General features: G+C 40.7%; 1 protein-coding gene across 1 annotated transcript; it reads left to right on the top strand.

The window, feature by feature from the left end:
* Positions 1–365: 365 nt before the first annotated feature.
* LOC149975108 (putative E3 ISG15--protein ligase HERC6) lies at positions 366–12,099 on the top strand. The gene is made up of 23 exons (XM_090210350.1): positions 366–610; positions 1,267–1,423; positions 1,572–1,654; positions 2,008–2,235; positions 2,417–2,508; positions 3,276–3,403; positions 3,525–3,682; positions 3,851–3,900; positions 4,022–4,113; positions 4,296–4,355; positions 4,469–4,565; positions 4,669–4,852; positions 5,071–5,222; positions 5,414–5,536; positions 5,739–5,837; positions 5,976–6,155; positions 6,444–6,584; positions 6,998–7,164; positions 7,266–7,335; positions 7,425–7,495; positions 7,855–8,038; positions 10,997–11,099; positions 11,477–12,099. The coding sequence occupies exons 1-23, from the start codon at positions 391–393 to the stop codon at positions 11,686–11,688; spliced, it is 3,051 nt and encodes a 1,016-aa protein (XP_090066476.1). The 5' UTR covers positions 366–390; the 3' UTR covers positions 11,689–12,099.
* The last annotated feature ends 684 nt before the right edge of the window (positions 12,100–12,783 follow it).

The raw sequence follows: 12,783 nt of genomic DNA on the forward strand, positions 1-12,783 counted from the left end.
TTTCGACATAATTCTGACTTTATGAATGTGGTTACTAGTGACGACCCTCGGAGGCTCGAACCCCTCGTTCTGTTCTGCTGATTGGCCAAAGAATGATAAACGAAATTAATGAAAGCCAATTATACTTTATCGATCAGATAGCTGAGCGTTCCTCAGATAAGGTAATTGGGGCCAATCAACGCAAACTGTTTACATTTTCATTATGGGGGTGCAATCAATTATGCAGTGCATACAATCTGGAAAATCAGTGATCATTGATAACTACTGCAAATCGGATTTAATGCCTTCTGATATTTTACTAAAAGTAGCTCACACACAGGCACATGCGCGCGCACACGTACACAGTCTTCCTAGGTGGACCACACTTTAGTCATTCATCAGTCAGTCATCATGTTCTGCTGGGGAGACGGTTCGAGTGGACAGTTTGGTCTAAACTTTGAGAATGTGTCTGTTCCTATAGCAGGGAATATATTCTCTGATAAAATCACAGAAATTGTTTGTGGGGAGCAACACACTTTATTTCTCACCGTAGATGGCAGGATCCTATCATGCGGGCGCAACTCAAAGGGACAACTTGGCAGACAGAGGAACAGAGATTCAAAACTACCAGGTAATACAGGTATTTAATTTAATGATATCTGAATATTTGGGTGCAAGGTTCGCTATGTAGGCTATGTACAGAATAGGTGCAATGATCGCTATGTAGGTTATTTCAGATTAAAGTGCGGCTAAAATGATGCTTGCGTTATAATCATTTTATTCTTTATCATTATGCTAACATTTTCTTTTCACAATATTGTTCATAATTACAGATTATATTAAAATGTGTAGTAGACTATATTTAGCCTAGTGAACTTTACCACAACTTTCAGAAATTGGTACACTATCCCTCAATAAAACTACAACATCGGCTCAGTTTCAGTTTCGTTTCTCCATCCAAATCAGAAGAACGAAGGTGAACTGTTGCTATGTAATTTACGTCATCCTCAAGATTATGAACTTTCATTTAGTCAATGGTGCCCTGAGGACATAAAATCTAAAACTACAAGATACGATAACAAGTACATTACATTAGAACATTTATCATCACAGGCATCATGAACAAATTATTAAAGTCGATCAAAACAATTGCACACCTCGGTGAAATCATTTATCATCAGGGTGTTAAACTGCCCTAGTGGCACCAGGGAATCCAAATGTAATAGTATTTAACCCTTTCCTAGACATAGGACTTTCAAATAAAACTGTGTGTTCTACCCGTTTCAGCCCCAGTGGAGGGTCTGGGGGTAGTGGCCTCTGTGGCTTGTGGTCAGGACCACTCTGTAGCTGTGTGCGCATCAGGACAGGTCTACTCCTGGGGGGCAGGGGGTGAGGGACAGCTGGGCATCGCACCTACTACTGTCTCCAAAGTCCCCAGGCCAAGGCAAGGAAACCTCCCCTTCAACTTGAAATAGATCTTGATAGTGAAATATCATCTATGATTTACATTGTCAAGTAATGAGAGCCCTCTTGGATTCCACTGATCACTAACAAAGACAATATGTACTAGATGGCTCCTTTTTTTTTCACAGACCAGTTCCAATACCTTCGCCCTTGCCGATAACAGTGATACAGGTTGCTTGTGGAAATTCCCATTCTTTGGCCCTGACTAAAGGTATAACATACTGTACCTACTGATGTCTCTCACACAGACTGCATTCCATCTAAACTATGACAACCACATGCATCAGTTAGACTACACTTAGAAAAAAAGGTGCTGTCTTAAACCTAAAAGGGTTATTCAGCAGTTCCCATACGAGAACTTTGTCTCACAGTTCTACATGGAACCCAAAAGTGTTCTACCTGGAGCCAAAAAGGCTTTTCCTATGAGGACAGCTGAAGAACAATTTTTTTTCTAAGAGTGAACATCAAAAGGACAGTGAGAGGATATTTATTAGGAAAGAATGTAACTCTGGAATTGTTGTGATGTAATTGTAATGTAATATGTCATTTCTTTGTCTTCTACAGGAGGACAGGTGTTCTCATGGGGTCTGAACAGCCATGGACAGCTAGGCCTGGGGAAGGGAGTTCCTCTGCAGCCCATACCTGCCCTGGTGCGCTCCCTCATAGGGGTCCCAGTGACCCAGGTAGCAGCCGGAGGAACCCACACTCTGGCCCTCACCCTCCCAGGCCTGGTCTACTGCTGTGGGGCGAACAGGGCTGGGCAGCTGGGACTCAACCGTGTGGATGAGAGAGGTACAACGACACTCTCTCTCTTCGTACGCTACTTGTATAAAAAGCTAATCAGGCTTATCCACCAGCATTTTCTCATTTGAACTTGGATTCCTTTGTTATAACCACTAAGTTGTTTTACAGATGTATTATAATGAGTGGGAATATTGTATGATGCTTGTATGATGCTTGTTCCCCCTGCCAGGCCGGTTCAACATCTGTTCTGTGCCTGCTCTCAGAGTCTTGGGGGTTTCCTTCATCAGCTGTGGAGAGGCACATTCTGCTGTTCTCACCAAGGTATCATACTATTACTGTGGAGAGGGACACTGCTGTTCTCACCAAGGTATCATACTATTACTGTGGAGAGGCACATTCTGCTGTTCTCACCAAGGTATCATACTATTACTGTGGAGAGGGACACTGTTGTTCTCACCAAGGTATCATACTATTACTGTGGAGAGGTACACTGCTGTTCTCACCAAGGTATCATACTATTACTGTGGAGAGGGACACTGTTGTTCTCACCAAGGTATCATATCATTACTGTATTTTTAATGAAGGCCCCAAGGGAGATGTTGGTGTGAAAGGAGACAAATCCGACAGCTGTTCATTAGTTCATAAAAAGTATTTAATGTCCTAAACAGTGGGCCCACTGGGAGATAGTTCTGCACACAAAGTCGGCATCCTCTCGAAGATACAATTCATCACATATAAATAATGCCAGTTATATGAAATGACCTTGAACAGAGGTGAAAAACAAATGATCAAGTGTCTGGATACACAATGAACCATACAAGTTGTTATCTGAGTGCATGAATACATTCTCACACTAAATGAGAAGTTACAGTTTATTACAGAATAGAAAGTCACAGGTTATACAGAATATGTCCTGATTATGGATGTTATTGCAGATCAAGCCTCAGGGCTACCAGAGTAAAGCTCGACCCTTCAATACTATTATACTGTCTCTTTAAGAAGTGATTAGGGCCCTGACCTGACCAGACCAGAAACAACTCTGGGCCTTGACATGTCAACAACTGGTTTTGGTTCTTTGTGGTCTTTAGGGTGGACAGGTGTTCACCTTTGGAGAGGGAAGCCAAGGCCAGCTTGGGCACAATGCATCAGCTAACGAACTCCTACCCAAACTGGTAGAGGGTATGGATGGACTGGCCTCACAGATAGCATGTGGCAGGTAATGACCAACAGCATAATGCTACTTATACACATATATACACATATAATAAACAGATAGGAAACCAATCTTGAACATTCTCAGTCTGACTGTGTTTTTTGTCTTACTGTAACTCTGCCAGCCATCACACCCTGGTGCTGGGGTCCTCAGGTCAACTCTGGGCCTTTGGCAGTGGGGTCAAAGGTCAGCTAGGGACTGGCATTACGGAGGGCTGCTTGCGACCCACCTCAGTGCTGCTGGAAAGGGCTTCTGGTGGGGCAGCAACAGTCATACACAACGGTACCAGATACAATGTGTATTCTATTCTCTTCTATTTTGTATTGGATTATATTCAATGATATTATGCAGCTACATACTGACTATGTAGTGTTTGTGTGACTGAGTAAGAACACATTACGAGATTTTATGTCCCTACAACCTCTTCTGTACATTTTGTTTTTTTACCAGACATGAAGATATCAGTGGGATGGAATTCAAACTTCATTTACACTGCTGAGGTAATGTTTCTGACCTTTTATACCTCAATAATAGGGAGCCTGGAACATTCTAAATGTCTCAAGCAGCTAATTCATGTTTGAGATATTCAGATTTATTATATTGCTTTATCTTCCTTTGTAGAGTTCTGAAAGAGAACAGCCAATCGGGAGGTTAGATAAAGCCAAGCTGCAAAACTGGCTGTCGATGGAGCAAGGAAATGCAGAGGCGCAAAGGTTCATTTATTATTTACATTAAATATTAAAACATACAATCTACCGTAGACAAAGGTTCTTTGTTAGTTTTTATTTTTTTTCTAGCTAACTAAAAATGACATAAACAAACATTTATTTTACAGTATATTTCTTATAGTATAATTGTACTGAAACATCAAATGTGTCCACATTTGTACCAACAGAGAAATATCCTTGATGTTCTCAACAAGTTCAAGTCTGGTGGCCAGTTTCACCAAAGCCAGGTAAGCTATTTTAAAATGGAAGGTTTGGATAGTCTGAATTGAAAACGGTATGTGTACAGTTAGGACTATGTTGTGTTCTTGCTAATGCTATGCCCTCTGTTTCTTATGACCAGTGAGATTCCACAAGCAGCCGGAGCTTTGACAGTGGACCTAGAAGCTGCTAGCCAGGTTTTCGACCAGCTACTGAACATACCTTGGATTAGGAAATCAGTTAAGATCAACTTACTCTTTAAACCCATATGTTAAATGAATATATATTTTAGAACAGAACTAAATGTTACACTCATAATTTCTCTGTTATTTTTCCAAATAGGTAAACATTGTGCCACTGGTGGAAAATCTTTGCATTTCAGCAGCTATCATCAAGTCACCAGAGATCTTTCTGATACTACCCACAATCTCTCTTCTCCATGAGGACCACAACGTCATGAACATGGTCATGACATTAGCAGTATTTATCAGCAACCATCTGAACGAATCGGCTATGAAAACTTTAAGTAAATAACCCCTGACCTTTTCCAATCATCGGCTAATAATCACATTTGGCATCAGTTAAAAATGACTAGAATATTATTGTAATTGAACCATGGCTGACACTACATAGCCAGTGTATACACTGAGAGATAATCCTTTTTTGGCAATATCATGAAATGCAAACATTATTGTAATTTACAATAAGGTCATATAATGCACTTCATTTTCTACTGTATTTTAGAAGACTGGTGGTCGTCACTGGAGCCTTCCATCATGACTAAGCACATTCTGATGTGGAAGAATGCCCTGTCATTCCTGCTGAGGAATGGTCTTCTGGTTACCCACAACCCTGGAGTCAAACTCTTGCTACAACTCCTCAAGCAGCTCCACAAAGTCAGTGTCCATGCACCTTGCTTGTCAATCATTTTTATGCATTTGATCCTTTTCTATATTTCTGTCATTAGTTGAACATCCTCCAACATAACTCATTAACCGTTCAGTCCTTTATCGTAAATAATTCAGAATTATTGCAGACAAGACATTTGTGATGGAATGTAGAAATGTATCATTATGTTATGTCAAAGGCAAACAAAAGGGCTGGAAGAATCCAGAAAGTTCCAGCCAGTACCTTTTATGTGGAAGAGATCATTGGTAACGTCATTCCTATGGAGGACGTGAAGCTTTGGCGTTTTTGGTCAACAAGGGAGGTAATAAAATAACATAATAACTATCTCTAAATTAGAACAATTATGAATTGGCCCTCTAAGTTTTTTCTTAAAAGATGAGGGGGGAAAGTCATATGGTGGCTCCCCACTGGGCATCAGCGTACACTTCAGAGCATATGAAAGAAATGATACCCATAATAAATTGTTGAGATATTACTTGTGTTTTTGTGTGTGTCATTTCTAGGATATGGAGGAGATGCCTGTCATCTTTTGCCGTTTCCCATTTGTGTTGAATCTGATATGCAAGATGGCTGTTTTCAACATTCATGCACATTTTTCAAAGGTAAACTATTATTCCACTTAAAATTAATATGGCTTCATTATAAGATTAGATTGACCCATATTTATGTATACCTTACATAGTGTTTCCCCAAGCTGGTATATAGTTCTATATACTTAAAAGTATGTTTCTATATTGCAGGAGGTTCACAAACTCGCCCACCGGCTGACAGTGATGTGTCCTTCTGGAACGTTCCGAGACAACCCAGAATCTCCCCCTGCTCCAGTCTTCCAGTTGACCTTAAGGCGCCCGTCACTCATCGAAGACACCTTCAGACAACTGGGTGCTGCAGATCATGACTACTTCCAGAGAGAACTTGTGGTAAAATTATCTTTTGTCAGTTCAAAAGGGACAATAAAGTAACATTCAAATAATTATCCCTGAGACCGAATGTTACAACTCAACTAATCTTGGCCAAATCAAACCAAATCTCAGCTACTCGATTTAACATTTTAATGTTAGACTGTCACTACCCACTGGACACACACTGGTTGAATCAACGTTGGTTCCAGTGAAACAAACGTGGAATAGACATTGAATTGACGTCTGTGCCCAGTGGTAGAGTCTAGAACTCAACCTAAATGTGGCCTATCTTACTGTATCCCTCAGGTGCAGTTTGTGGAGGACATTAAGCTGTCGCTCGTCAACAAAAGGGACTTCTTCCTCCATGTGTTTGAAGAGCTGTTGGCACCAGAGTCTGAGATGTTCATGTACAACGACACCAAGACACTGGTCTGGTTCCCTGCCAAGGTAAGAACTAGAATTAGGGAATTGCGATTTCATTACTGTATAATAAATAACTGCACTCTCAAGCAAATTAAAATAGTTGAGTAAGAACAGTTAGATTATTCTAAAAACAATCTAAATACATTTAGTCAGTTAATAGCAACAAAAAGAGATTCAACCACTACAGCAGTGCCACTATCTACACTGTATTAATCAATACAGTATTGTTTACAAGTATAATCACCATCACTCCCTACTCTCTTCTTGATGTTTCAAGGTTTTATAGTTGTACACATTCACAGCTAAAAGCTAAATTGCAGTATACAGACAACATAATACAACAAAGGAGATACAAGTTATTTGAAGAAGAATGGTGCCTGTTCTTGTTTATTCTTGATCTGTGCCTTGGCTCATGTACCACCTACCCTTACTACCAGCCCAGAGTGGAGGAGAAGAGCTACTTCCTGTTTGGTGTCTTGTGTGGCATGGCCCTGTACAACCACAACATTGTACACCTGCCCTTCCCTCTGGCCCTGTTCAAGAAGATGGTGGGGGTCAAGCCCTCACTGGAGGACATGAGAGAGTTTGACCCTGTTGTTGGAGGGTACGTTTGTATTTTAGAATGTACATTTTAGCATTGAATTAGTGTCCCTTAGAAACGGATTAAAATGTTTCAACATTAATTTATTTTCGCTGTAATTGAAGGAGTTTGCGGTACCTCTTGGAGGACTACACTGATGATGATGTTGAAGAAAACCTGGACATGACCTTCACCGTATGTATAATATTGAAACTGATTGTTGAGCAATGAAATACCAATAGATACAGTATGTGCATAGTGGTAAAACTGTTTATTTTCATCAGGTGATCTGGGATGACCAGAAGGTGGAGCTGGATCCCAAAGAAACAGGAAAACCAGTCACAAGTTTTAACAGGTATGGCTACACCAAGATCTGAATTTCATCACTCTGTTGCAGGAGAACTTTCCTGCAATGCAGGACATTTTAAAAGTGTAGTATATATTTTATGTTTAAAAAGGCTTCAGATTTGATTTTCCCTTACGAAAAATGTATCAACTCCTACAAAAATGTTGGTTAATTATAATCCACAATAATTCACATTTCTTGTTGCTGCAGGATTATTTTCCTGCTCTAGCAACCTGGCTCACATTACAGTCTATTGTCTGTAATGCATAATACAAGGTTGACATTTAGGAAGTTACAACAAGCAGGCTTTCTGCTTGTTCTGTTTTCTGTTTAAAAAAATATTAAAATACAATTCATTATTTTGACAGGAAGCAGTTTGTTGATGCCTATGTGAACCTTGCCTTCAACCAATCAGCGGAGAAGGTGTTTGAAGAGTTCAGGAGAGGCTTCTTCAAGGTGTGTGACAGGAACGTGGTGGAGTTGTTCCAGCCTGAGGAGCTCAGGGGAGTCATGGTGGGGAAAGAGGACTACGACTGGGACACGCTCAAACAGGTCTCTATATACAACCATCATTCATTACTCAGTGTGGGGCTGGGTGCTGACTTGAGAAATTAGGGCATAAATCAGTCAGTGTTGATGCATTTATATCAATGGGGGATTTGCTTTAATGTCAAGTTATGGGTGCGTATCTCAAGTTAGGACTGGGACTAGGAGATAATATGCTATACATTGTCTAAATCACATATGTCAGAGTCAAGGCCCGCGGGCCACATCCGGCCCGCAAGAAGGTTTTTTACGGCCCCTGGGATGATCTTGATTTATTATTAGAACCGGCCCGCAGCAAGCCGGCAGCCCGCAGATCTTTTACACGCACCAATACTACATTTCCCACAATGCAAAGGTGACGCACCGAGCAGTAGGCTGCTTCATTTCAATATTTATTGGCACAGCAGTCGTCAGCATCACAGTAAAATTAACTTTCAGATACCCATCAAAAATGGCAAAACGGAAGGTGGATACTGAGAACCGGGGGTTTCAAACAAGGTGGGAGTCGGAGTATATGTTCACGAAGGTAGCTGGAAAACCTGTGTGTCTTCTGTGTGGAGAAAGTGTGGCGGTACTGAAAGAGTATAATCTGAGACGACATTATGAAACGAAACACGCGGACAAAAACAAGAATATGGACATGGAACAAAGGCTACAAAAGGCAGAGGAATTAAAACGAGGCCTCAAATCTCGACAGGCTCTGTTCAAAAAAGCCAAATCACAAGGCCAGGCTGCTGTCAAGGCCAGTTTTATTTTGGCAGAAGAGATCGCTAAATCAGCCCGGCCATTTACGGAGGGGGATTTCATCAAAAACTGCATGATTAAAGTTTGTGACGAAGTTTGCCCAGAAAAAAGGCAACTCTTTTTAAATGTGAGTCTGAGCAGAAACACCATTGCCGAGAGAGTAGACCAGTTGTCCATCAATCTAAAAGAGCAGCTTGTGAAAAAGGGAAAAGATTTTATTGCATATTCCTTGGCTGTGGATGAGAGCACCGACATTTCTGACATTGCCCAGTTGTCAATTTTCATCCGCGGAGTGGACTCCAACCTAAGCGTGACAGAGGAGTTTTTGGCTTTACGTCCTATGCATGGCACAACTACGGGGCATGATTTGTATGAAGAGGTGTCAAGATGTGTAAATGAGATGGAGCTGCCTTGGGAAAAACTCGTGGGTTTGACAACCGACGGAGCACCTGCGATGTGTGGACACAGGAGCGGACTGGTGGCGAAGATACGGGAAAAGATGCAAGAGGAAAACGCGACAGGTGAGCTGACAGCTTATCATTGTATCATACACCAGGAAGCGTTGTGCGGTAAAGCCTTGAAAATGGAGCATGTAATGAGCATCATCACGCGCACAGTTAACTTTATCAGAGCCAAAGGTTTGAATCACCGCCAGTTCAAGGCATTTCTGACGGAGTTAGAAACGGAGCATGGTGATTTGCCTTATCACACAGAGGTGTGATGGCTAAGCCAGGGAAAGGTGCTTCAAAGATGTTTCGAGCTTCGTGAGGAGATTTGTCTGTTCTTGGACAGCAAAGGGAAAGACACAACACAACTCCGAGACGAAATGTTTCTGTGTGAAATGGCTTTTCTGTGTGACATTACGAGTCATCTGAATGCAATAAACTTGCAGCTGCAGGGTCGGGATCGTGTCATCTCTGATATGTACAGTACAGTGAAGGCATTTAAAACCAAACTGACTCTGTGGGAGACGCAGATGCGGAAAGAAAATTTGAGCCACTTTCCCAGCTGCCAGACCATGAAAGAGAAGCTCTCTACCAGTGCGTTCCCGAGCACACAGTTGGCTGATAAAATAGGTATGCTTGCCGCTGACTTTCGACGCCGATTTGCTGACTTTGAAGCACAAAAAAGCAGGTTGGAACTGCTCGGTAACCCATTTGCTGTTGACGTGGAAAGCTCACCACCAAACCTCCAAATGGAGTTGATTGACCTCCAATGCAATGATGCACTGAGGGCAAAATATGCGGCAGTGGGTGCTGCGGAGTTCGCCCGTTTCCTCCCCGGCACAATGCCCCAGCTGCGCATCCAGGCTGCTCAAACGTTGTCTATGTTTGGCAGCACATACCTGTGTGAACAACTGTTTTCTTTGATGAACCTGAACAAAACATCACACAGAAGTCGACTTACTGCTGAACACCTCCACTCAATTCTGAGGATTTCTTCAGCTCAGAGCCTTACCCCGAACATTGATGAACTTGTGGAAAAGATGGGACACCACCAAGTATCACCCTCAACCTCAAACAAGTGAACATTACTGTGCAATCACATATTTAGAGTTTTTACTCAGTTCAAGTTTAAAAGTTAAAATGTAATATTTGTTTTCACTGCATGTTACTTCTCCTTAAACAAAGTGTTGTTTTTGATTAATAGATTTTTGCACTTTATTTTTTTGTATTTCAATCCAATTATATTTTAAAAATATTTCAGTTGAGTGGATGATAGAAAATTGCTATTATTGTTTTTTCTTTGAAGTAAATTTAGCCCACTTTTGCTAAAATAGAAAATATAGTCTACTGATGGTGCCTTGAATACCGGTTTCTTTCATTTAATGTTCATGTTATGGGGATATTTATATAAAGGAAATTTGTCTTTTGTGTCTGTTGAAAATTAAAGATTACTGACAGAGCCATAAGAAAATATTGCTTTATTTATCTGATCATATTGTAATATATTTGTTAGGTTTTCAGTAGGTTCAATTAGGTTCACTAGACTATATGCGTCATTTAAAATTTTTTCAATGAACATTCGAACAGTCCGGCCCTCGTCTTGTAGCTGATTTTTTTATTTGGCCCTCCGTCCATTTGACTTTGACACCCCTGGTCTAAATGCACATGGTGCTTTGTGACATACTGTGTGACTTTGAGTGGTGAATCGTTTAAATGGTGTGCAAGTTTAATATTGTTTAATTATTGCTGCCATTTGTTTGGTTTGTATATCCAGAACACTGTGTATGATGGAGAGTATCATGCCAGACATCCCAACATCATCACATTCTGGGAGGCTTTTGAGGAACTGACAGCTGACCAAAAGAAAGCTTTCCTCCGTAAGTATGGCACTAAATTGCTCTTGGTTGAGTAAAACTGGAGGAACCATACAGTCTTTCATAATGCTGGTTTAGGGTTTTGTCTGCATATTTGAACTTCCTGTTCTACAAGAGCATTTACACATCATTTTTGTTTGAACACATTTGAGTAATTAGCAGACACTTATCCAGAGTAACTTACTGGAGCAATTAGGGTTAAGTGCCTTGCTCAAAAGCACAACAACATATTTTCACCTTCTTTGCTCAAGGTTTTTAACCAGGGACCTTTTGGTTGCTGGCCCAATGCTCTTAATCACTAGGCTACCTACCACACAATGACATCCACTATATTTTTTCCCATTCTGTCTACCTTTCACTCTCCCTCCCCTCCTTCTCAGTGTTCCTGACGGGCTGTGGTCGCGCTCCTATCCTGGGCATGGACAAGATCCAGATGAAGGTGGCAGTCCTGCAGAACTCTACTGAACTACATTTCCCAGAATCCCTTACCTGCCACTTCCTACTGCTGCTGCCCATCTACCCCTCCAAGGAGATGCTGCTGGCCAGGCTCAAAGAGGCATGTGCCCACAACAGAGGCTTCTGGAAGGAGTAATGGACACTATATATAGGCTACTGCTGTGTTCATCATTTCATTCAATGTGTTTCTTACATGTCAATATATCTCTTATGTTTAGCATAGGATTTTGGTTCTAGCCGCCTTGTTGGTTCAGATTTTCCACTATTTTTAAACTTTTTAAATATAGCCTTTTTCTATTGGAAATGTGAATATTGCAAATTCAGGATATGTAGGCCTGCCCTATTATTGAAAAAACATTCCTTGACTTAATGTCTACTAATTCTGAGTGTGATATATAAAAATGACAGGCATTTGATGTAATCCTACATGTGAACATCCTTTTTTTCTGGACACGTCTGCATCATCTTTTGACATATATGTCTGTATCTTGTGTTTTATTGACAGAATAATTCTGTCTGTATCTAATAAATAGAGATGATTAGTTCACCTCAGTTTTCTTTTATCAACGGGAACTGCTGTCAGCACTTCGATGCAGAGCAGTGGTGTGGTTTCTCCACCAACGTACATAACGTTCTGAGAACCATATGTTTCTTAGAGCTTGGTGAGAGCGTGGTTGTCCTATGGTTATTTTGCATACAACCTTCCCATAACGTTTCCTCAGGGTTCTATTTAAATGAATGTTCTCAAATTGTTCAGAGAACAATGTTCTTCCATGGGAAGAACAGGACTTCAGCATAACGTTTTCTGCAGGTTTTCTCATGTTCTATTTAAAGTAATGTTCTCAGAACATTAAAAAAACTGACATGAAAACATAACATTCTTTCAACATCCCTTGAATGTTATTTAAAAACATATTCCTGTCCGAGCATCAACAAAATTCTCTATCCTCTATCTTAAGTGTGTTTGGGTGTGTTGGCTGCAACCACTTAATGGCCACACCTGATCTTAATGAGTGCTTGTTTCCTTTGAAATTGTCTGTTTGAATAGACTAAAATGAACAGCTTTCTATGAGTTAAAAAAACATGGCATGCTAGCTCCATGGGTTTGCATGATTAATGCCTAAGCAAATTAATTGTGCTTGGAGTTCAAAACAGTTAACCTAAACTAGCAGTGTTATTGAAACAGTCTCAGGACATTGTTTAATTACCCTCAAATAACTTGTTCTCAGGT

This window comes from Oncorhynchus mykiss, chromosome 19 (assembly GCF_057628025.1).
Source record: "Oncorhynchus mykiss isolate SJ-2025 chromosome 19, ASM5762802v1, whole genome shotgun sequence".
In the NCBI taxonomy this organism is placed as follows: domain Eukaryota; kingdom Metazoa; phylum Chordata; class Actinopteri; order Salmoniformes; family Salmonidae; genus Oncorhynchus; species Oncorhynchus mykiss.

Excerpts from the sequence above, each read along its gene's own strand:
- LOC149975108 (XM_090210350.1), top strand. The coding sequence starts at position 391 with ATGTTCTGCTGGGGAGACGGTTCGAGTGGACAGTTTGGTCTAAACTTT. Across the intron at positions 3,901-4,021 it reads ACTTCATTTACACTGCTGAG|AGTTCTGAAAGAGAACAGCC; the intron begins GTAATGTTTCTG and ends CTTCCTTTGTAG. Across the intron at positions 4,566-4,668 it reads TACCTTGGATTAGGAAATCA|GTAAACATTGTGCCACTGGT; the intron begins GTTAAGATCAAC and ends TTTTCCAAATAG.